This window comes from Chelonia mydas, chromosome 2, assembly GCF_015237465.2.
Source record: "Chelonia mydas isolate rCheMyd1 chromosome 2, rCheMyd1.pri.v2, whole genome shotgun sequence".
Classification (NCBI taxonomy): Eukaryota; Metazoa; Chordata; order Testudines; family Cheloniidae; genus Chelonia; species Chelonia mydas.
The window spans coordinates 258,219,730-258,240,137 of NC_057850.1; the positions used below are offsets into that span (position 1 = coordinate 258,219,730).

At 62.8% G+C, this 20,408-nt stretch overlaps 1 protein-coding gene across 12 annotated transcripts in view; it reads left to right on the plus strand.

Annotated features, from left to right (window-relative positions):
- The window catches only part of MYO1G (myosin IG), an 84,579-nt gene that overhangs the window by 32,658 nt on the left and 31,513 nt on the right, over positions 1-20,408 (plus strand). For all 12 annotated transcript variants that reach the window (XM_037891315.2, XM_037891314.2, XM_037891313.2 and 9 more), the window contains 11 exons: positions 1,459-1,665; positions 2,708-2,853; positions 3,896-4,010; positions 4,638-4,808; positions 5,466-5,536; positions 8,456-8,530; positions 9,510-9,642; positions 14,496-14,662; positions 15,611-15,818; positions 18,115-18,338; positions 18,762-18,906. In XM_037891315.2, the coding sequence (XP_037747243.1) occupies positions 1,459-1,665; positions 2,708-2,853; positions 3,896-4,010; positions 4,638-4,808; positions 5,466-5,536; positions 8,456-8,530; positions 9,510-9,642; positions 14,496-14,662; positions 15,611-15,818; positions 18,115-18,338; positions 18,762-18,906 (1,662 nt within the window). The remainder of the gene's footprint in view (positions 1-1,458; positions 1,666-2,707; positions 2,854-3,895; positions 4,011-4,637; positions 4,809-5,465; positions 5,537-8,455; positions 8,531-9,509; positions 9,643-14,495; positions 14,663-15,610; positions 15,819-18,114; positions 18,339-18,761; positions 18,907-20,408) is intronic.

A 20,408-nucleotide genomic window follows, 5' to 3' on the forward strand; every position in this document is an offset into this window, starting at 1 on the left:
AGCTCACCCGGCTCTGCCCGGGGACTGCGGGGGACTCCGGGTAGGGTTGCCAACTTTGTAATATTTAAAAACCGGACACTCCAGCAGGAGTTCTGGAAAGTCCCCTCACCCCATCTCTTCCCCGCCCCCCCCCCCGAGGAACTGCCCCTGCCCCGCCTCTTCCCCGAGGCCCCTCCCCCTTTCCTCCTCTCCCTGTCGCTCGCTGCTCTCCCCCTCCTCCCCGCCCCGCACCTGGGTCAGGAAGGACCTGCCTGCAGAGCTGGGATTGGCAGCTGCAGCCCCTGACGCAGGTAGGAGGCGGCCCCAGCTGAGTAGGGGATGGCTGGTGATGACCTGGCACCTCCCCCACCCGCTGTAACCAGACGTTGGGTGTCCGGTCCGTAGATCTGACCGGACGCTGTCAGGTCTCCTTTTCGACCGGACTTTCTGGTCAAAAACCAGACACCTGGCCACCCTAGCCTCGGGCAGTGCAGTGACCTGACCCGCCTTAAAAGTGGCCAATCATAGGACCAAGTCCTGGCGATGGGGCCTTCACTCTCAGTCTGCAGAGCCAGGCCCCGTGCACCTCCATGTGGCCCCGTGCACCTTTCTAGCCTGTGACTGCGTCCGGGCAGGCTGGTGCCGGCTGACCCTGGGCAGGGAAATTGAGCTGACTTGCAGCAAGGAGTGAAGTTTGTGCCACCTCTGACATGACACAGGGCGGGCTCATCGCCTGCCTGCCCTACAACATGCTGGGTCCACTCCTGTGGCTGCCCCTCTGTTGGCCCTGAGCCTGGCACCCAGGCACCGGTCACACCTGTACTGGTCGGTGTGAACCACCCTCGTGGTTAACCCTCGGGCTGGACAACACGAGGCACAAGGGAGCGGAGAATCAGGCCCTGCGTTTCTAGGCGTCAGGTCCGTGCGTGTTTGTCTGACGTCTGTCCATTGTGTGTCCTCGTGCGGGGTGTGTGCATTAGCGTCCCTGTGCATGGTGTGTTTTCTGTGCCCATTCAGGACCGTTCGCAAGGCTTAGGGCAGATATGTACATAAAAGGTTGTTACAAGGAGGAGGGAGAAGAATTGTTCTTCTTAACCTCTGAGGAGAGGACAAGCAGCAATAGGCTTAAACTGCAGCAAGGGAAGTTTAGGTTGGACATTAGGAAAAACTTCCTACCTGTCAGGGTGGTTAAACACTGGAATAAATTGCCCAGGAAGGTTGTGGAATCTCCATCATGAGGGATTTTTAAGAGCAGGTTAGACAAACAACTGTCAGGAATGGTCTAGATAATAATTAGTCCTGCTACAAGCGCAGGGCACTGGACTAGATGACCTCTCGAGGTCCCTTCCAATTCTATGATTCAATGATTCTATGTCCCAGTGTCCATGGGGCACCGGTGGCTTCCCCCAGCTCAGGCCCGTGCAGCGGGAAGCCAGTGCCCTCTCCCTGCTGACTGCGTCTCTCTTGCTGGATTTCCAGGGCAACGTGAGCTTTGTCACCGAGGGAGATGCCGTGGAGATAGAGAACAGGGAGCTGGTCTCCCAGCTGGCGGAGCTGACCTCCACCCGGCCGGAGAGCCTGCTGAGAACCCTGCTGTACCGTGCGGTGGCCACGGGCGGCGGGGAGGTGATCGAGAAGGGTCACAGCGCCAAGGAAGCCAACTATGCCAGGGACGCCTGCGCCAAGGTAAAGGGGTAGAGGAGCTGGGCCCTGCCGAGCCCCCATGCTGAGCCGCTGCAGAAACCATCCTTTAGCAGGGCAATGCCCCTTTGTGACCTCCAGCGTCCTCCTTCCAATTGCCCTGATGCCCCACAGCTCCTGTGGGGGGCGCCCTAGCTGCCCGCTTGCCTTCCCCCTCACTGCCCACTTGGGGCCAGCCTCCTAGCTGGTACGCGTGAGCTCACGGGAGTCATGCTCGCCCCCAGCTACATTTCGGATTCTCTCTCTCTCCAGGCCAGGCAGCTGTGGGGCAGGCTTCTCCCTGTGCTGTGACTGTCTCCCTGCCCACAAGAGACTGGGCATCTCTGGCTGCTCTGCGCCGGGCCTGTGGCAGCCCGGCTAGTTTGCCATCCCGTGCTGATGGGGACTATGGACGCGTTAAATTAGGTCACTAAACTGGCAGCAGCCAGCCCCACAGCCTGGAGTGGGGCTATTCTGACGTGCCCCACATCCGTCCCCATCCAAGGCACCCGCGCTGCGGTGTCAGGGAGCCTGGGAGGAAGAGTATGGATAGAAACAGGCCAGGGTCACAGGCCAGGAGCTGCTCAAAGCCCTTCCCGGGGTCAGCCGCTCCAGACAGCTCCATGGCTGCAGCCATGTGGACGTGGCTGGTTATACCACACTGGGGCAGCAGTGGGGATCAAACCCAGAGCCTTCAGCTGCAAAAACCCCTCAGCCCCCGTGCTAAAGGCGCACCCCATCCTGCAGTAGGGTTAAGGCTTATATCCACAGCAGCCACTAGGTGGCAGTAGAGTTGCACAGCCATGGCATTTCATCCAGCAGGGGGCAGTAGTGAAACCTGCACATCAGCCTGCCCCACATGTCCCAGTGCCAACCACCTGTCCCCACTCCCGGAGGGCGTGGCTTAAGCACGCCTGCTCCTGAAAGGTACAGTGCCCCACACCTGATGGAAAGAGTTTCACCCTTACCAGTCCCTGGGACTAGCTGCCAGGGGAAACCTTCCGCTTCATGGCGTCTCCCCCTACCCCCCTCCGCATCCCTCCCCCAGGCCATCTACGAGCGGCTTTTCTGCTGGATCGTGGGGCGCATCAACACCATCATCGAGGTGAAGAACTATGACGCCCGGCTCCACGGCAAGAACACCGTCATCGCTGTGCTGGACATCTACGGCTTCGAGATCTTCAAAAGCAACAGGTAGAGCCCAGCCAGCCACCTCGGGCAGTGCAGCCAGCCCAGCCGGAGGCCTGCCCAGCAGGACCCAGACCTACCCACCGCCTCCTCTCCCAGCATGCACCGGGGCTGGGGTCACGCCTGGGGCTGATTTTCTGTGGCTCGACCCTGGAACGGTGGGGGAGGGAGAGGAGGGCAGGTTGCCAGGGCCAGTGGCTCCGGGTAGCATGCAGCTGTTGATGTGCAGAGGGCCTTGGGGACAGGCGTGGAGGAGAGGGAGAGCGAGGGCGGGTCGCTGGCCGCAGGGGTTCAGGCCAAGGGACCAATCCGCTGGGCTGGATGGTGGCTCCGTCTGCCTGCTGCTCCCAGGCCCGGTTCAGGGGAGAGCCGGGGACTGTGCACTCAACTGACAGCTTGATCACAGGCTTGGCCCCCTCTCCTTCCCCCCAGTGCAAGGCCATATCGGGCTGGGTCACTGGATGGCAGGTGCCGGTGGGTCAGGGGCTGTGCTGATCCGAGTGGGTGGGGCTGGGGGGCTGCTGTGCCTCCTGGAGGGGGCTAAAGCAGAGGTGCTGCCCACCCAGGGCCCGGGGCACTCCTGGTGAGAGCTGAGGTGTTCACACGGACCCAGTTTCAGCCGGGGTCGCGATGTGGCCTCCAGACGTTTCCTGCGCGTTTTGATTTGCTGTGGCTGCTTCTTCACTGCTCCCCTAAACTCCTGCGACGCGTTCCTGTGCGTTGGGCAGCAGCTGCTGCATTCCAGCCCAGAGGCGGCTGCATTGCAGTGACTCTTCACATGTCACGGCGTGCAAAGTGCTTTGTTCGGAAGGTGCAGCACGGGGGGTTAGCGTGGAGTGGATCCTTCAGCCCAGCCCCCGTGAACTGAATCCTTCCTTGGCTCTGGGCATGGGGTAGCCAGCACATCCAGCCAGCCCTCGCCCGGGAGCCCAGTGTGTTCTCCAGAGTGCGAGGTGGGGTGCTGCGTACGGTAGGGTGGAGGGATGGGGAAGGGGGCATGGAGTGAGGGGTACAGACCGTGAGACTTGTGCACTTTGCTGGTTTGCAGCTTCGAGCAGTTTTGCATCAATTACTGTAACGAGAAGCTGCAGCAGCTGTTCATCGAGCTGATCCTGAGGCAGGAGCAGGAGGAGTATCAGCGGGAAGGCATTGAGTGGCAGCATGTGAGTGCAGAGCCCCATGGGGGGGTGGCGCCTGCTCAGGAGGCAGCGTGGGGGCGCTAGTGTCCCATTGGGGTGGGAGTTCCCCACCCAGAGGGCAGCGTGAGGGTGGCAGCACCCCACGTGATGGGGAAGGGCGAGGGGTCCCTGTCCAGAGGGCAGCGCGGGGGCGGAAGCACCCCACATGATGGGGAAGGGTGAGGGGTCCCTGCCCAGAGGGCAGCGTGGGGGTGGCAGCGCCGCATTGGGGTGGGGAGTCCCTGCCCAGAGGGCCATGCGGAAGGGCTTCTCCCAGTGATCTGTGTGACCCTCACCCAGGGCTAGGGGCAGACAGCACCCCCAGGAGCAGGACAGCGAGAGCCACTCCTGCCGGGGCACTGGGCCGGGAGCTCTGCCCCAGGGAGCTCTCGCCTGCTGGGGAATCAACTCCCGCCTGCTGCGGCCCCTGCTCTGAGCCAGCAACGTTGTCTCCCGAGGGGCCCGACACAGGCTTCTCCCGCGCCCGGCTCAGGGGTTCCATTGTTCACTGAGGGACCCTAGGCCAGGCTGTGACCACCCCCCAGCGTGGGGGTCAACCCCAGAGCTCCCCCAGGGCCGTGCCCGGTAACCTCTGCCCTGCCTCCCCCCCAGATCGAGTACTTCAACAACCAGATCATCGTGGACCTGGTGGAGCAGCCGCACAAGGGCATCATCTCCATCCTGGACGAGGCCTGCCTGACCGGGGGCCAGGTCACCGACGCCATGTTCCTGGAGTCCATGAACACCAAGCTGGGCAAGCACCCCCACTACACCAGCCGCAAGGTAACGCCCCACACACGGGCACCTCAGGGCCCGGGCTCAGATGGGGTCAGGGCTGAGCCCCACCGGCTAGGTGGGCGGGGGCTAGGCTGCCCCCTGTGGGGAAGACAAAGGGCTCAGGAGTGGGAGGGAGACTGGGTCCTGCTAGGCGGGAAAGGCCCTTTGGGGGAGCGGGGCGCTGTGTCAGGGAGCTCCTTGGATTCTGCAGGAGCGGGACAAATTTACCCTCCCTGTAACCTTAACACACACACACACACACACACACACACACACCCCACAATCCCCAGCGCTTCTGGCTGGAGGGGTGGGAGGTTCCTCTCCCCTGAGTGGGGGCCGGAGGGTCGCTCACTGGTGCATTCTGGGTATGCTGGCACCTCGTGGGCTGCCCGGTTCGTTGGCCTGTCACTGGGTGGGAGTGAAGGTGGGAGGGGGGGATTGCTGGGGCAAGGGAGAAGGGGGGGTGCAGGGCATGAGGACGGGGGCTATTTCCCCATGCCAGGGCAGGCGTACCAGAGTATGGGGTACTGGCCTGCCCTGGGGACAGGGCTTGTGTCTGCAGTGGTGCCCAGAGGGGTGGTGGGTTACCCCCTCCCGCCGATGTGTGGGCACCCGACGCTGGCTGCCTGTGCCCTCCCGGCTCAGCCCACCATGTGTTCACAGCTCTGCACCACCGACAAATCCATGGAGTTCGGCCGGGATTTCCGCATCAAGCACTACGCCGGGAACGTCACGTGAGTCCTGCCCCTGCCCCCCGGGGTCAGGGTGACGCCCAGCGGGGTCCCACCTGGCGGCTTGGCATCTCTGTCCAATAGGGGCCCTGTCTGGAGAGAGGCAGGGGACTCCCTGCTGACCCAGAGGGCTGGTGGCTTAGTACCCGTCTGCAGGGGGTGAGAGACTGAGCTGGGCAGGCCGAGGAGGGACCCCACTCGGGCAGGGGGCAGGATTGTGCCCTGCACGCTGGCCAGGATTTCCACCTGCAGACGCCCCCAAGGGGTTGGTTTCTCGGCAGGTGACTGCTCAGCCCTCTTGGAAACCAGGCCAGATTTGGCCCCTCTGAGGCCTCTCGAGGCAAAGCTCAGATCCCCGGTCCCTTGGCAAGCTCTTGGCCTGTATCCTCCAGTCAAAGCCAGGGGCTCCCCCTGCCCCCTCAGGAGACTTCCCCCCAGCTTGGCTGGGCTCACGGGCAGCAAGCGCTGACATGTTCTGCTCTTTCTCTCCACGGCTCTCGGCAGCTACATGACCCTCTCGGCAGGCTCGCGGTTTTCCCTCGCTAGCAGACCCCGCCGCTAGCCCCTCGCCACGCTCTGCGGCTAGTTCTCAGCCCCTTTCCCCCGTGCCCGCCGTTCCCCAGCTTGTGTGCGGCTCTTTTCCAGGCCCCAGTGAAATTGGTCTTGTCTCTGGCCCAGCGTGCTGCTCTGGGGGCAGGCTCCCCGGGCCTCTCCCCTCCCTGCGCCAGGATGTGCTGGGCTCTGGGCCCGGAGCTAGGCCGGCTGGGCGAGGGACTGTCCCGTGAAATTCTGGGCAGATCCCAAATGCCTCCCGCCACTGATCCCAGGGGCCCTCTGTCACGGAGTCCCTGGGCGATGCTCTGGAACTGCTCCCTACATAGCCAGTCAGGACTCCGGGGAAGTCTCCTTTCTGTGAGCAGACTGTCTGCAGGACACACAGCTCACACAGCTTCCACCCTCCTGGGTCTGACCTCAGAGCATTCAGCATCCTCTGCCCCTCCGTGCGCTTCCCACAGCGAGTCCGTCCAGGTGGGGTCCTGGGGAAGCCAGAGGGTCCTGCACCCCAACTTCGCAGTCAGACGTGACTCTCAGCCAGCCAGGAAAACAGAAGGTTTATTAGACGACAGGAACATGGTCTAAAACAGAGTTTGCAGGTGCAGAGAACAGGATCCCTCAGCTGGGTCCATTTTGGGGGGGCAGTGAGCCAGACAACCACGTCTGCCCTTCACTCCATGTCATAGCCAGCCCCAAACTAAAACTCCCTCCAGCCCCTCCTCCTCTGGGCTTTCCCAGGCCAGGAGGTCACCTGATTCCTTTGTTCTCCAACCCTTTAGCTCTCACCTTGCAGGGGGGAAGGGCCCAGGCCATCAGTTGCCAGGAAACAGGGTGTCAGCCATTCTCTGTGTCCAGGCCCCTGCACGCACCTGCCCTCTAGGGCTCTGCAATGATCATGCACCCTTATCCCACCACCTAGATACTTAAGAACTGCATAGGGGAAACTGAGGCACCCCCACACTATTCAGAGGAAACATTAAGAACAGTCCCACTTCTGGGCAGATCCCAAATGCCTCCCGCCACTGATCCCAGGGGCCCTCACAGTCCAGCCTCCTCCTAGCCCGGACCAGGTGTCTCTCGGGGGGAGGGGTGCCCGGGTGGACTCCAACTCAGAGCCTAGAAGGGGAGATGAGTGTGCGAGGAGCCGGCTGGGGCGCAGGAGCCTCCTGACGCAGGCACATGGGGGAGGCTGCCCCCACGGCCCCTTGCGGCGCTGCATTGCCGTTCACAAGGAGAGCCGCCTCCTCAGGGCTGCTTGCTCAGAGATTTCAAGGCTCATTGTTAGCTGGGCAGGGGGGAGGCCTGCGCCCTGTGTCAGGGGATCTTGAGTCAGGCAGAGGAGTCAAGCCCACAGCTTTGGTTCGGGGAGCAAGCACAGGACCCGGGCCATGTGCGCTTGGCTCCCTGGGGGTGGGAACGCAGGGCTGGGCAGGAGCAGGCGTAGCTGGCTGTGCACCTGGGGGGAGTGCGTCTCCCTAGGGGCCGTGCTTGTGCACACGCATATGTGTGATTGCACGTTGGTGGTGTGCATGTGGGCACGAGTGTCTCCCTGAGGGGGTTGTGCATGTGCACACGTGTGTGCGCGATTGCACATCGGGGGGGGATCTGGGAGGAGTGTGTGTGTATGTGTGTTTGTACGTGGGTGAGTGTGTGTGCGTGCGTGTTTGCAGTGGGAGGGTAAAGGAGAGGAGGGTCTCAGGGGAATCCCTCGGCCATTGGGGGGTGTCAGTCCCATCACGTCACCCTCTCTCCAGCCCCGTCCAGCTCTTCCCCGGAGCTCTGACTCTGCGTGGGCAAAGGCAATCAGCAATCGTTCACGCACAGCCCCGGGTTGCTGGAACCTGCTCTGTCGGGGGGAGGGAACGGCTTCCAGGATGCCGGGGTCCTCTCTGACTCTTTGCAGACCTCCCACGGGGACGTTAGCTTCCGTGTGGGCAGCTCGAGTCAGCCACCTCTCTAGGGTGAGGGCAGCCTCCTCCCGATCCCCCAGGGTGTGTGTGGGGGGAGGCTGCAGTGTGGACCAAAGGGGTTATGGGTGCATGCTCAGGACACCAAGTGTGGCAGGATGCAAAACCGGATGCTCCCTGCATGATCAGGTGACCCAGGTGCCACCGTTTCAAAATGTGCCTGTGAGGACACTGCTCCTTTAAGCCTTAAAGGTGCCACAATAATTTTTAGTGGGAAAACCCCCATGGTGCGATAACCACCAGCCCCTTCCTCCCCTCCCCGTGTCTGCCCTAGCAGGATCCCAGCTGCAGCCCATCCCGGGCTGAGGGTTCCGAGTGGAGGGACAGCACCCGCCTCCCCATAGCACAGGGGAGCAGCTGGGGTTGGAGGTGACCGTGCCCCCGTTGCTCTGAATTGCAGGTACTCGGTGGAGGGGTTTATCGACAAGAACAAGGACACCCTCTTCCAAGATTTCAAGCGGCTGATGTACAACAGGTGAGGGCTCCGGAGGCCTGCTGCACGCCCAGGGGGCTGAGCCTCACCGGGCACATGGGGCTGGCCTCCGAGCCTCAGCTCTGGGGAGGGAGCGAGAGCCGCAGCAGGAGAGATTCTGCAGGATCAGGGGGTCTGGTGCTGCAGAAGGGGCTCAGCCTGGCTGCCCTGAGACATGCCTCCCCCATCGAGCCACAGAGCAGGTACGGTGCAGGCAGCTGCCCCCACCAGGGTGTCTCGGCCATGACCTAGCGGGGACCTCGGTCTCGAGGCCAGTTAGCCCTCAGGCTCCCTGCCGTGGCTCCCAACGAGGGGGCTAACTGTGAGGATGCGCACCGGAGCCAGGAACAGCCCTGACTCGTCTCCCGCAGGCCGCCCATTGGCAAGCAGCGGGCCGGCTTTGACCAGCGGGAGGGGCTCTGAGTCCTGTTCCCCTGACTGAACCCAGGAGGCAGAGGGGAGCAATAATGGGCTGGGAGCTCCTGGAGCCGGAACAGCCTGGGGGCAGTTGGGACAGGATCCAAACCCTGGCTGGGTTCCCTCGCCGTTGATAGCCACACGTGGGAGGCCAATTTTGCACAGGGCAACAGCAGCCTTATGGAGCTTCCTAACTCCTGGGCAGCGCTGCACCTTCCTCTATGCCAGCGGGTGGCGCCCTTCCTTTAAACGAACCAGCTCAGTGGCTCTACCTGGGGAGCCTTGGATCAGGATCTGGGCCCTGTGGCCCGTTTCCATCTCAGGGTCTTGCTCCCCCTGTGTCTCTCCTGGCACCAGGGACCCCTGCTCTGGGTCCAGGCAATGGCCCAGGAGGCTGGAGGGAATATGGGGGACGGGAGGGGAGCTCCCCACAAAAGTCTTCTGCCTGCAGTAACTCCCTGGACAGCAGAGACGAACGGGGCCCGTGCTCTCCCCTCACCCTGGTGTCCCCATCCCTGACCGTCGGCTTCCCGGCTTCTCATGCCCCTTGACGATCTCTCCCCAGCACGGACCCTGTCCTGAGGGACATGTGGCCAGAGGGCGAGGTCAGCATCACCGAGGTGACCAAGCGCCCCCTGACGGCTGCCACCCTCTTCAAGAACTCCATGGTGGCGCTGGTGGAGAACCTGGCCTCCAAGGTAACCCCCCCACCCCACCCCGGCTCCTCCTTGGTCATCTGCTTCACCAGGACCCTCTGGCTGCTGCTGGCAGTGAGCAGGGCTGGCCAGAGGTCCCACCCACAGTGTCCAATGTGACTGAACAATAGGGTACCCCACTTGCAAGGGGGTTCCCCCCCCACAGCCTCCCTGGGCTGCCTCCTCCCACCTCCTGCCGTACACCCACAGGAGATGCTCCTTGGCCTCTAGCCGCCTCCTGTGTCTGGACTGGGAGCCTGGAAGGACCTTCCCAGGGGAGTCGGGGCGCTCGGCTCCTGGGGCCAGTGTCATGCGGCAAGCAGGGCCCTACACAGTCACAGAGCTTGCCTAGGTCCATGGTGGCCACTGGCTGCATGTAGGGATGGGAGATTGGCAAAGGTGGGATACCCCGAGATAGGTCTGGGCCCGGGGCCTCCCGCTGGTTCCAGGCTGGATTCTGTGTCCCTTAGCAGGCAGAGCCAAGCCCAGGCAGGCTGAGGTTCGGGATCCGGCCTCTCCCAGATCTCAGGGAGTTCTGGACGGCCGCTCAGAGGGGAAGGCTCTGGCTCTCAGGCCAGAACCTGGATCCAGGCTTGGCATTTGGGGTTATGCTCTAACAGTGCCCCTGCACCTCCCTTCCCAAACATGTCTGCCACCTGGGCGCTTCCTGAAGCGCCCTGTCCCCGAAGGGCCCAAATCCCAGGAGAGGGGCAGGCCTCCTGGCATTTCCAGCCCCACACGCCTAGGCTGCCCCTAGTGCACCTCAGAGGCCCCGCTCCTCACCCGTCCTGCACTGACCCCTCCAGTCACAGAGCCGCCACCCCGCGGCCCCCTCCCTGCCCAGCTTCTCTAAGCCACCCCCCACGGGTGGCAGCATGGCTGGCCGGCAGGACACCCAGCCATACATCTCCCACCCGCTCTGCTCCCCGGCAGCCTGTGAGCTTGCTTGGTGGCTGGGCACTGTGGTGATTGGGCAGGGGCAAGACAGCTGGATGGTTCCCCCCATCCTTCTGCCCTCGTCCCCGTCTGACGGTGGGAGAGCCCCGGATGGATGAGGTCTGGGACCATGCCATGCTTGCTCCTGCCAGAGGGGGAGCTGTTGAGTGCCACGAGGGCCTCCCTTCCCAGGAACCAGGTCCTCTACCTGCCTCTGCCCTCTGAGGCTGCTCCCTTCCCTCCCCGGATTGGCCCGCTGCTCCTGTGGGTCATTTGATTGGCTAACTGATGAGTAGCTCCACCCGGGCTTCTTAAAGGGCCAGCTCCTAAGAGGGCACTGTTAGCCCCTGGAGTGTAGCCACCTGTGGGTTTGATTCCTGCAGGTCAACCAGGTCTGAGTGCGAATCCTGGCTCACTCAGCAGCTGAGGGCCCCTGAGAGGGCCCGGACAGAGGCTGCCTGCTGGTTCTTAGCCAAAGCCAAGTGGCAGATTGGCCAATGTAGCCGATTCTGAACAGCAGCATCCCCCAGCCTTGACCCGGTCCTGACCTCCACCGACCCGCTGCCCTGGCCACAGCCTGCACACGCTCCATTCAATTAGCTGTTTCCTTTGGTTGTTTCACCGCAAGGATAAAGAACTGATTTAAAGGGGAGCGCGTGTGTCTGGCTGAGTGGAGACACGCGGGGACCCCAGCTGCCTTGGCAACGGGCAGCAGTGAATAATACCCGTGAATCATTTGGCATTTGCTCCCATTTCTGATCGGGAACCTGCTCCCAGAAGCTGCAGCAGCTAAAATTAGCCCTCGGTAGGAAGAGAAGTAGTGAGAGGCGGGGGAGGGAGCCAAGGAGAGAGTTGGGGGCGGGGAGCCCAGATGTGTGTCGCTGGACCAGACAGACGTGCACGTGGATCCAGGCTGGCGCGGAGCCACCCAGACAGACATGGGCAGAGGCATGCAGAGAGAGGCACATGCCTGGATGCATCCCCAGCCAGACACGGCCAGGCAGGCGGAGATGTATGCACAGACATGACATGTAGACACGTGGCCACCCAGCCATACCTGCACGGATCCACGCAGACTTAGAGCGAGAGACACACGTGGAGGTGTATACGTGCGATCGATGCACACAGGGACGCGCACTATCCATGTACGCACACTAAAGCAGACCCACACATGTATGGAGACACCCCCAGCTAGCCGGCACTTGTTTGGCTGCTGGGCTGGCCGTGGGGATGGGACTTGGCTCGGGCTTGTGGCACAGGTGTTGGAGGAGGGCTGGGCTGAGCCTGGCACTGGAGAACACAAGCCCTGGGCGGTGCTGGGTTGACTGTTCCTCACTCCCCGCTTCTCTAGCTGCTCATTAGCTCTGCCTGGGCACCTGCTGCTGATGCTGTCACTGGCAAGCTGATGTCTCAGCCAAATTTAGCTCCTGTGTGAGCTGCAGCGAGGCTCAGAGCCGTGATTATGTCTCCTGGATCGACCCAGTTGGAGCGGAGGAGCTGCCTGTCCCTGTCCCATGGCTGCAGCACTTCTCCCATCCATCGGGCCAGAAGGAAACACTGCCCCAGCTGATATTGTAACAGCATGTTGCACTGTGCTGCACACTGTAACCCATGAGAGCACCATGGGGACAGCTGTGAAGTGGCCCCCCTGCTCCCACAACACAGCCCCTACCATCTGAGCTACAGGAGAATCCCTTCCAGCAATATGGGGCTTATGACACACAGCTGAGCAGTTCTGATCTGTCTAGCAGAGGGCAGTGGTGACACACACACTGGCCATCCGCGTACAGCACAGCCTGCCCCAAGACGATGCCCCCACTGCCCTGCCCAGGGAGCTCCCAGGGGCGTTCGGAGCAGGTTGGCACTGTGCATCCAGGGCAGGACCGGAGCGGTGGGGTGGGCAGGGCTCGCAGGAGCTCACAGTGCCCTCAGCTGGCCCCTCTTCTCCCTGCAGCAGCACCCCGAAAGGCTAGGGGAGACACTCTCCCCCGGCCCTGACTGCCCTTGGGACGGGGGTGTTGTCCCTCACGGGCACCTGTCCTCTCCAGATCTCTCTTGGCACCACCTGGCTGCTTTGAGAGTGGGGGGCTGCCCTTCAGTTGGGGAACACAGGTGAGGCACTGCCTGCGGCTTCCCAGGGACTGCCCCCGGCTGCCCACGGCCAGGTTCATGAGTTTCCTCTGGTTGCCCCCTCCCCCTCGGTGAGTTCTGTACTATGCTCGTGGGGAGCTGAGTGGGGCTGGGGCTGTGACAGTCCCCGGGGCCTGGATCCACGGGGTCGGGGCTACACCCCCAGCTTTGGAGCGGTGTCTAGGAGGAACCCTTCAGTGTGCCGCACCCTGGGGCTCTCGCTCTTCTGCCAGGGTTGGTCACGCGCCCTCAGCCCCTTCGAGCCTGAACCTCTGGGCCTCCAGCACCCCCATGAGCTCTGTTCAGTGAGTCCAGCCAAGCTGAACTGCGGGAGACCTGCCCACTCTGCAGGGGCTAACACGCCTGGCCAAGCGTGGGCAGTGCCATTCACACGGCGCTGTCAGAACGGGCACTGGTCGCCTGGCATGCAGCCTAGCAACCCTTAGCTCAGCCCAGAGAGCTGCAGGTTAAAGCCTAGACCAGTCTGGTCAGCCCAGTGCTGAGCCCCGGCTCTGTCTCCATCTGCCCGCCATGGTCAGCTCCCAGGTGAGATCCCCGAGGCCTTCCAGCTCACACCTTCCCGGGCCTTGTTCTCCAGCTTCCCTGTGGAGAGGTGGGGAAATCCCCCTCCCTCTGGGTCCTTGGTGATTGGCTTTGCCGTCGTCTTCTCGGATTCTCCATCGGTCAGCCTTGGCCAGTCGTTTTTAACGCCCCAGCCTGGCTCAGACAGCTGGGTGACGGTCATACCTCTATCTGCCGGCCTGTCCTGAGAGCACACAGTCCCTTCTGCCCACTAGGTAACCGCGCAAGCTATAGGGGAAACTGAGGCACGCAGTGGCATCATAAAAATATTATAGAAAATTCCCATTTCATGCCTTTTCCCTGCTCACACGTGGCCCGGGCATGCCAAGGGGACAGGGATGGACCATGCTGAGGGGGCGGGGATGGGCCAGGCCTGGCTGGTTCTCTTACTGGAGCCAAACTGCAGCCTCAGCAGTGATAGTTGTTTCTCAGGCCCCAAAGCTCTGAAATTACCCGGCTGCCCAGACCCCAGATAGATGCTGCCTGCCCTGTGCCCCTGTGAAGAGACATGTGGGGGTGTGGGGGGGTGAGCGTCACCGCCCCCTGCTGGATAGTGTGTGTGCTGCGGCACACGATTGGCCCTGGGCTTGGTGGTGTGGCTGGCAGAGCCCAGGCCAGGCGCTCTCTGTGGAGCTGCAGTGCCATTGGGCTCACCCTGTCGCTCCCCTTGGAGGGGCACGTTTCCCCTCTGGGGCGGCAAGGCTCACACCCAGGCCCCAAGCGCACCCTGCCGCTGTCCCAGCCCTGCGGGGCTTCCGCCTGCACCTCCACTTCCCAGCGCCTGGCGGGCCCCAAGTCCAGCCCCCTGCCCCACTCCTTGGCTGGCTCTGGGTAGCCAGCTCCGTCAGCGCCCCTTGGCTCACCCTGCAGCGGGGGGATCCCCTGGGGCCGCCCTGCCTTTCCCAGGCTTCTCGTGGGTGGGTCTCTGGAGACAGAGGCCTCGAGGGGCACCCGCTCATTCCCAAAGCAGGTGACCCCTCCTGTCCCCTCCTGCCAGCCCTGGGGTCCTTCCCCACTGGTCCCCACATACGACCTGGCCTGGCACCGCTCCCCCCGCTCCCTGCCCAGCCATCCTGGGGGCTCCTCCTGACACCCCCTGCACTGGCATCCCCTCTCCAGAGCCTCAGCCCCTTGCCCCAGAGCGACGGTCCCAGCAGCCGCTCGAGGGCCCCTCCCACGGTTTCAGTGACACCCCCCCCTCCCCCCAGGAGCCGTACTACGTGCGCTGCATCAAGCCCAACGACCAGAAGTCACCGCTGCTCTTTGACGCCGAGCGCTGCCGCCACCAGGTGGAGTATCTGGGCCTCCTGGAGAACGTGCGGGTCCGGCGGGCCGGCTTCGCCTACCGGCAGCCCTACGGCCGCTTCCTGCTCAGGTACCTGCCCTCGCTGGCCTGCCCCCGCTGGCCCTCCGGCCCCGCCCCAACCCCGCTGGCCCTCCCGCCCCGTCCCGCTTCCCCTGGCCCAGCCACCCTGGCCCAATACCATAGCTCCCTGCTGCCCCCTGCGGAGCCTCCCCTTCCCGCCCCAGCTGGCCCAGCTGCACCTCCCCATCCTGCCACCATTGGCTCCTGGCTACCCCACCCCATCCTGATTTGGGGCTGCATAAGTAGGGCCATTGCCAGCAGATCGAGGGACGTGATCGTTCCCCTCAATTCGACACTGGTGAGGCCTCATCTGGAGTACTGTGTCCAGTTTTGGGCCCCACACTACAAGAAGGATGTGGAAAAATTGGAAAGAGTCCAGTGGAGGGCAACAAAAATGATTAGGGGATTGGAACACATGACTTATGAGGAGAGGCTGAGGGAACTGGGATTGTTTAGTCTGCGGAAGAGAAGAATGAGGGGGGATTTGATAGCTGCTTTCAACTACCTGAAAGAGGGTTCCAAAGAGGATGGATCTAGACTGTTTTCAGTGGTAGCAGATGACAGGACAAGGAGTAATGGTCTCAAGTTGCAGTGGGGGAGGTTTAGGTTGGATATTAGGAAAAACTTTTTCACTAGGAGGATGGTGAAGCACTGGAATGCGTTACCTAGGGAGGTGGTGGAATCTCCTTCCTTAGAGGTTTTTAAGGTCAGGCTTGACAAAGCCCTGGCTGGGATGATTTAGTTGGGGATCGGTCCTGCTTTGAGCAGGGGGTTGGACTAGATGACCTCCTGAGGTCCCTTCCAACCCCGATCTTCTATGATCCTGCTGCCCTGTGCTGCACCTCCCCTTCCCGCTCCGTCCTGACCCCGGTCCCCACCATGGGTCAGAGCTGCCCCTTCCCCGGAGGCCAGCCCGGCTGCTCTCCGTGCTCAGGACCTTGCTGTCTCAATGCTCAGGTATAAGATGACCTGCGAGTACACGTGGCCCAACCACCTCATGCCCACGGACCAGGAGGCCACGCAGGCCCTCATCGACCAGCACGGCTTCCAGGATGACGTGGCCTATGGCCACACCAAGCTCTTCATCCGCATGCCCCAGACTCTCTTCTGCCTGGAGCAGGAGCGGGCCCAGCTCATCCCCATCATCGTGCTCCTGCTGCAGAAGGTGAGGGGGTGCTGGAGGGGTGCTGCTGAGCTGCTCTACCCGCCCCCCCCAGGCAAAGAGAAGTGATCCCCTCCGTGTGTGTGAGGGAGTTAGAGCAGGGGGAGCTGGGAGCCAGGACTCCTGGGTTCTATTCCCGGCTCTGGGAGGGGAGTGGGGGCTAGGGGTTAGAGCAGGGGGTCTGGGAGCCAGGACTGCTGGGTTCTACCCCCTGCTCTGGGAGGGGAGTGGGGTCTAGGGATTAGATCTGTTCCTGGCTATGCTGCTGACTCACTGTGTGACGGCGGGCCGGGCACTCCCCCACTCCCTGCCTCAGTTTCCCATCTATGAAATGAGGCGATGACCCTTCCTGACTCGACAGGGGCAGGGCGAGGATAAATACCGTGCTCTCTGCGTGAGGCTTCCACATGAGCAGCTGTTCTTTCCTGTCTGTACAAGGCTTCGAGATCCTCACACGGACAGCGCTAGAGAAGGACCAAGTATCACGGCCATTCCCAGCACCCACGCTGTAGACGGGGTGTGGCGGCATCAGCCGGGTCCCAGGGTGGTGGTGCCCCCACCTGCCTGCTGGGTGGCCTCTGTGAGCCGAGTCTGTAGAGGCGTGTCTGTGTCCTGAGCCCCACCCGCACAGCTGGTACCAAGAGCAGCAAACTCAGCAGGAAGGCCAGTGCCAGACTGGCCCATGGAGAAGAAGCCCCTCCAGGTTGGGCCACGTGTGCTCAGGAGCCGGGGACGTCCGTCCCCAGAGCTGCCCCCCAGGGGCTTTGCCGTGTGGGTGGGGTGAGCTGCGGTCTGATCCCTCCCATGTCCCGGTGCCACAGACCCTGCTCTGGCAATGGCTTTGCCTGGCACCTGGGAATGGCCCCTCCCCACTCCCGTGGGGACTGTGCTGGGTCAGGAGGACGTCAGGGTCCATCAGCTGCTGTGGTGTCAGAGCGGATTAGCCTGCCCGGCTGTCACCACGCTCAGCGCAGCCTGGCAGCAGCCTCTCGGCACATGTGAGAGCAAGCGGGGCACCGGGATCTTCTGATCCCAGCCACCCATCGGGCGCTGAACCTCTGGGAAGGAGTCAGGACATGGGCACAGGGGGAGGGCAGGGAAGGGCAGGCACTCCCCGTGATTCGGCAAGTACTTAATGGAGCTGGGTTGCTGGCAGGCGAGGTCCGATGAAGGGGCGCAGTGCTGAGGTTGGGCCCCAGGTGCTCGCTGTGCCCTGCGGGTCCAGGCCCCTGATTGTGCTTGCCCCGCTCCACGCCCCCTAACCTCCTTGGCTGCCCTGGAGCTGCTGCTCCGCGGGAGCCAGCCCCCGACCCCGTTACTATCTACAGACGTGGCGCCATTAGCAGATTTCCCGCCAGCTGACGAAGTGTCTGGCTGAGGAGCTGCTTGGTCATATCAGGAGCATCCCAGTTACGGGCTGATGGTGAGCGCCCGCCCCAGAGTCCTCAGGGCCCGAGTGCCAGCATCTGCAGCACTGCCCGGTCCCCCGAGGTGAAGGGGAGTGGGGCTTGGCAGGGAATCCCCGGCACCCCAGAAAGTCTACGTGTCTCTGGGTGGCCGCTGGAGAATCAGATGGGAAACCGGAATTTCCGCCCTGCCCCAAATCCCAATTTCTCAGTGTTTGTCCCCAAACTTTTGTACAATGAAAAATCCCAGAACATTTCAGTTGGGAAACATCAAAGTTGTTTTTTTTTTTTATCAACACCAGCCTGTGTCCACCTGGGCCCCCGCAGCGCCCCCAGACCCCTGTCCTCCCTTATAGACCATGCCTCTGCCCGGACTACATCTCCCATGATGCACCACAGCCTCTCCCCGTGACTGAGCCACCTGTGGTTCTGATAGTAGAAGGTTTGGTTCAAAACTCTTCAGCCAGCCCAGGCTGGGCTCCCAGGCCCTAGAGCCACTGTGCTATGGGCTGCCTTTTTCCTGCCGTCATTCCCTCTGCGTTTTCACGTCAATGCCAACAGCTCCTTCACTTCCTGCCCTAAACGGTTGTGCGATATTGCCACATGCGAAACAGCTGCTGCTTCCCACCCCAGAGGTGGCTGCCCTTTGGTGGTGGGTGGAGGGATCCCCATGTGCCTGGTTTGTAAAGGGCTCTGGAATCCTCCTGCAGCAGAGAGAGGAGACGTGGTGTGGGGCTGGAGATGGCCCCATGGTTTGTGTGGCTCTGAATGCAAGAGTCGCTGGCCGTGGGGTTTTCTCCTGATGGCCGCAGGGCACTGGGTGTGGGGTCCTGGGGGCTGGCATGTGGGGCCTTGGCAGCAGAGGTGAGACTGGGTCTGCGTGTCTGTCCCAGGCGTGGCGGGGGGCCCTGGCCCGGCGGCGCTGCCGGTACCTGCGTGCCATCTACACCATCATGGGTTACTACAAGCGGCTCAAGGTGAAGACATACCTGCTGGAGCTGGTGCACCGCTTCCAGGCGGTGCGCAGCATGGCCGACTACGGCAAGAGCGTGGAGTGGCCCGACCCACCGGCGGTGCTGGCGCAATTCCAGGAGAACAGCAAGCTGCTCTTCCGCAGGTAACGCCAGGGGGTGGCACCCTGGACGCACGCCCTGCTGCCCCTGGGCCCCTCGCTGACGAGGCTAGAATCAGCCACAGTGCAGCCTGGCAACCGTCCCCCGCCACCCCAGCTCAGCCCATGCCCCTCCTCCTGACCCACAGCCCCCTGGCTACCCCAGCCGCGCACCCCCACAGCTCGGCCTGTGCCCAGCTGACTGGTAGGCAGTGATTGCTTCATCCCCACAGGATATGCCCAGTGGCAGCCGGGCACGATGCTTTACGATAAGCCGAGGAGAGCAAATGCAGGCCCCCGGCTCGCAGCCTGCCCGGGGGGGATGCTGTGCGTGAGGCTGCCCCCTAGAGGCCAGGGCGCTGCGCTCAGGGGTGGGCCAGGAGCCTAGCAGGGCAGCCGGGATCCCTGAGCCCCCTCCCCTCGCTGCAGGTGGCGAGCCAGGCAGATCGTGAAGAACATCCCTCCCTCGGACATGCCGCAGATCCAGGCCAAGGTGGCGGCCATGGAAGTGCTGCAGGGCTTGCGCAAAGACTGGGGTTGCCAGAGGAACTGGGGCCGGGATTACCTGTCGTCGGTGAGTCTTTGGCCCGGGGAGCTGCTGGGCCAGTGACGCTGGCAGAGTGGGCTCGGGATGGGAGGCAGGTGGGGAATTGGCGTGGCCTCGGTGATCCAGCAGGGGGCGCTGCTCTCTTGGAAGGGGGCAGGGCATCCTCCTGCTCCCATGCTGTGAAAGCAGCACTGGGGGAGGTGGGTGCTGTGCTCGGGGGGCTTCCCAGCTGGGCGAGGGGCGGGGGAGGCAGCTGCCCGCCCAAGCATCTGCTCTCGACGCCCACAGGTGCTTTCTGCTGCCAGGCTCCAGTTGCCATAGCGACAGGCTCTCGTTACAGCCCCGTTTCTCTCTTTGTTTCCCCGGGGCTGGTCCCCTGTGCCCCTCCTCCTCTGGGCTCTCCTGGCTCTGCCCCCTCGCCCCTCCCATGCCCAGGCTGAGAAGGAATGGCTGGGGGTCCCTCGGCTCGCGCAAGCCAAGCAGCGTGTGGCTGGGAGGAGACCCCAGGAGCGGTGCCAGTGACAGCGTTCCTCTCTGTGAGTCCATACCCCTGTACAGTGCAGGGGGCGCGGGGCCGCCCACAGGCGGTGCCCATCTGACACTGAGGAGCCTGGGCGCTCCCGTAACTATCAGGGGTCCCGGCCAGATTCCAGTTCTGAGGTACGTTCTGGCGCCCATTGTGGCTTCAGCTGGATGCAACGTTTTCTTCGATTTTTTTTTTTTTAGCCACATTGCTGCGGGATGTTAAACGGCAGCTGCGTCCCACCTCAGAAGTGGCCGCATTTTTGTGCTACTCCATCTCCATTCCCCCTCAGCCCACTGTGTGGTGCGGCTCCCTTCTGCCTAGTGCCAGGCTGAGTGCCAGTGTGCAAGTCCTTCTCTTTGCCTCCCCGGTTGGTACTGCCAGGGTGACTCTGAGCTCCAGTGTCTCTCAGTCACTGAGTTGTGGGCAGAGTGTGTGGGGGGGGTTCACCCGCCCCCCACTTGTCTGGATCTGGAAACAAAACTCCCCATCCCTCCTCAGTAGGGTAATGTGCCAGGCTAATTGGCAACTAGGCTGCGGTGGGGTGACAGGTCTCCCCTGGGGATCAGGGTCATCCCTTCAATTATGCCAACCTGGACCAAGAGCTGCCCACCACCACGCTGCCCACGCTGGGCATTGACTGGCCTCTTGTTCTCCTCTGGCTCAGCAGCCTGCCAGGAGCAGGTGCCTCCTTGCTACACTGAGCGGCCTTTTGCTGCCTACTTCCTGCGCTGGCAGCTGTTCCCTGGGCTGCGGCTCAGCTCCCCAGAGGGGCCGCAGTGTTCCTCTCCCCCGGGAGGATCCAAGCCAGCATGTTTCCGGGGAACTCAATTGGGGGGGCGGGGGGCGGGTCTGGCTGTGTTTGTGTGTGGCCAGAGACCTATACTAGCTGGCTGTGTGTTCATCTGGGGGGGATGTCTGCACGGGTGTGCTTTGGGCAGGCATTGTGTGTGTATGTGTGTGTGTCTGTGTGAGTGAGAGCAGGAGTTCTGTGTCTGCCTGTGTG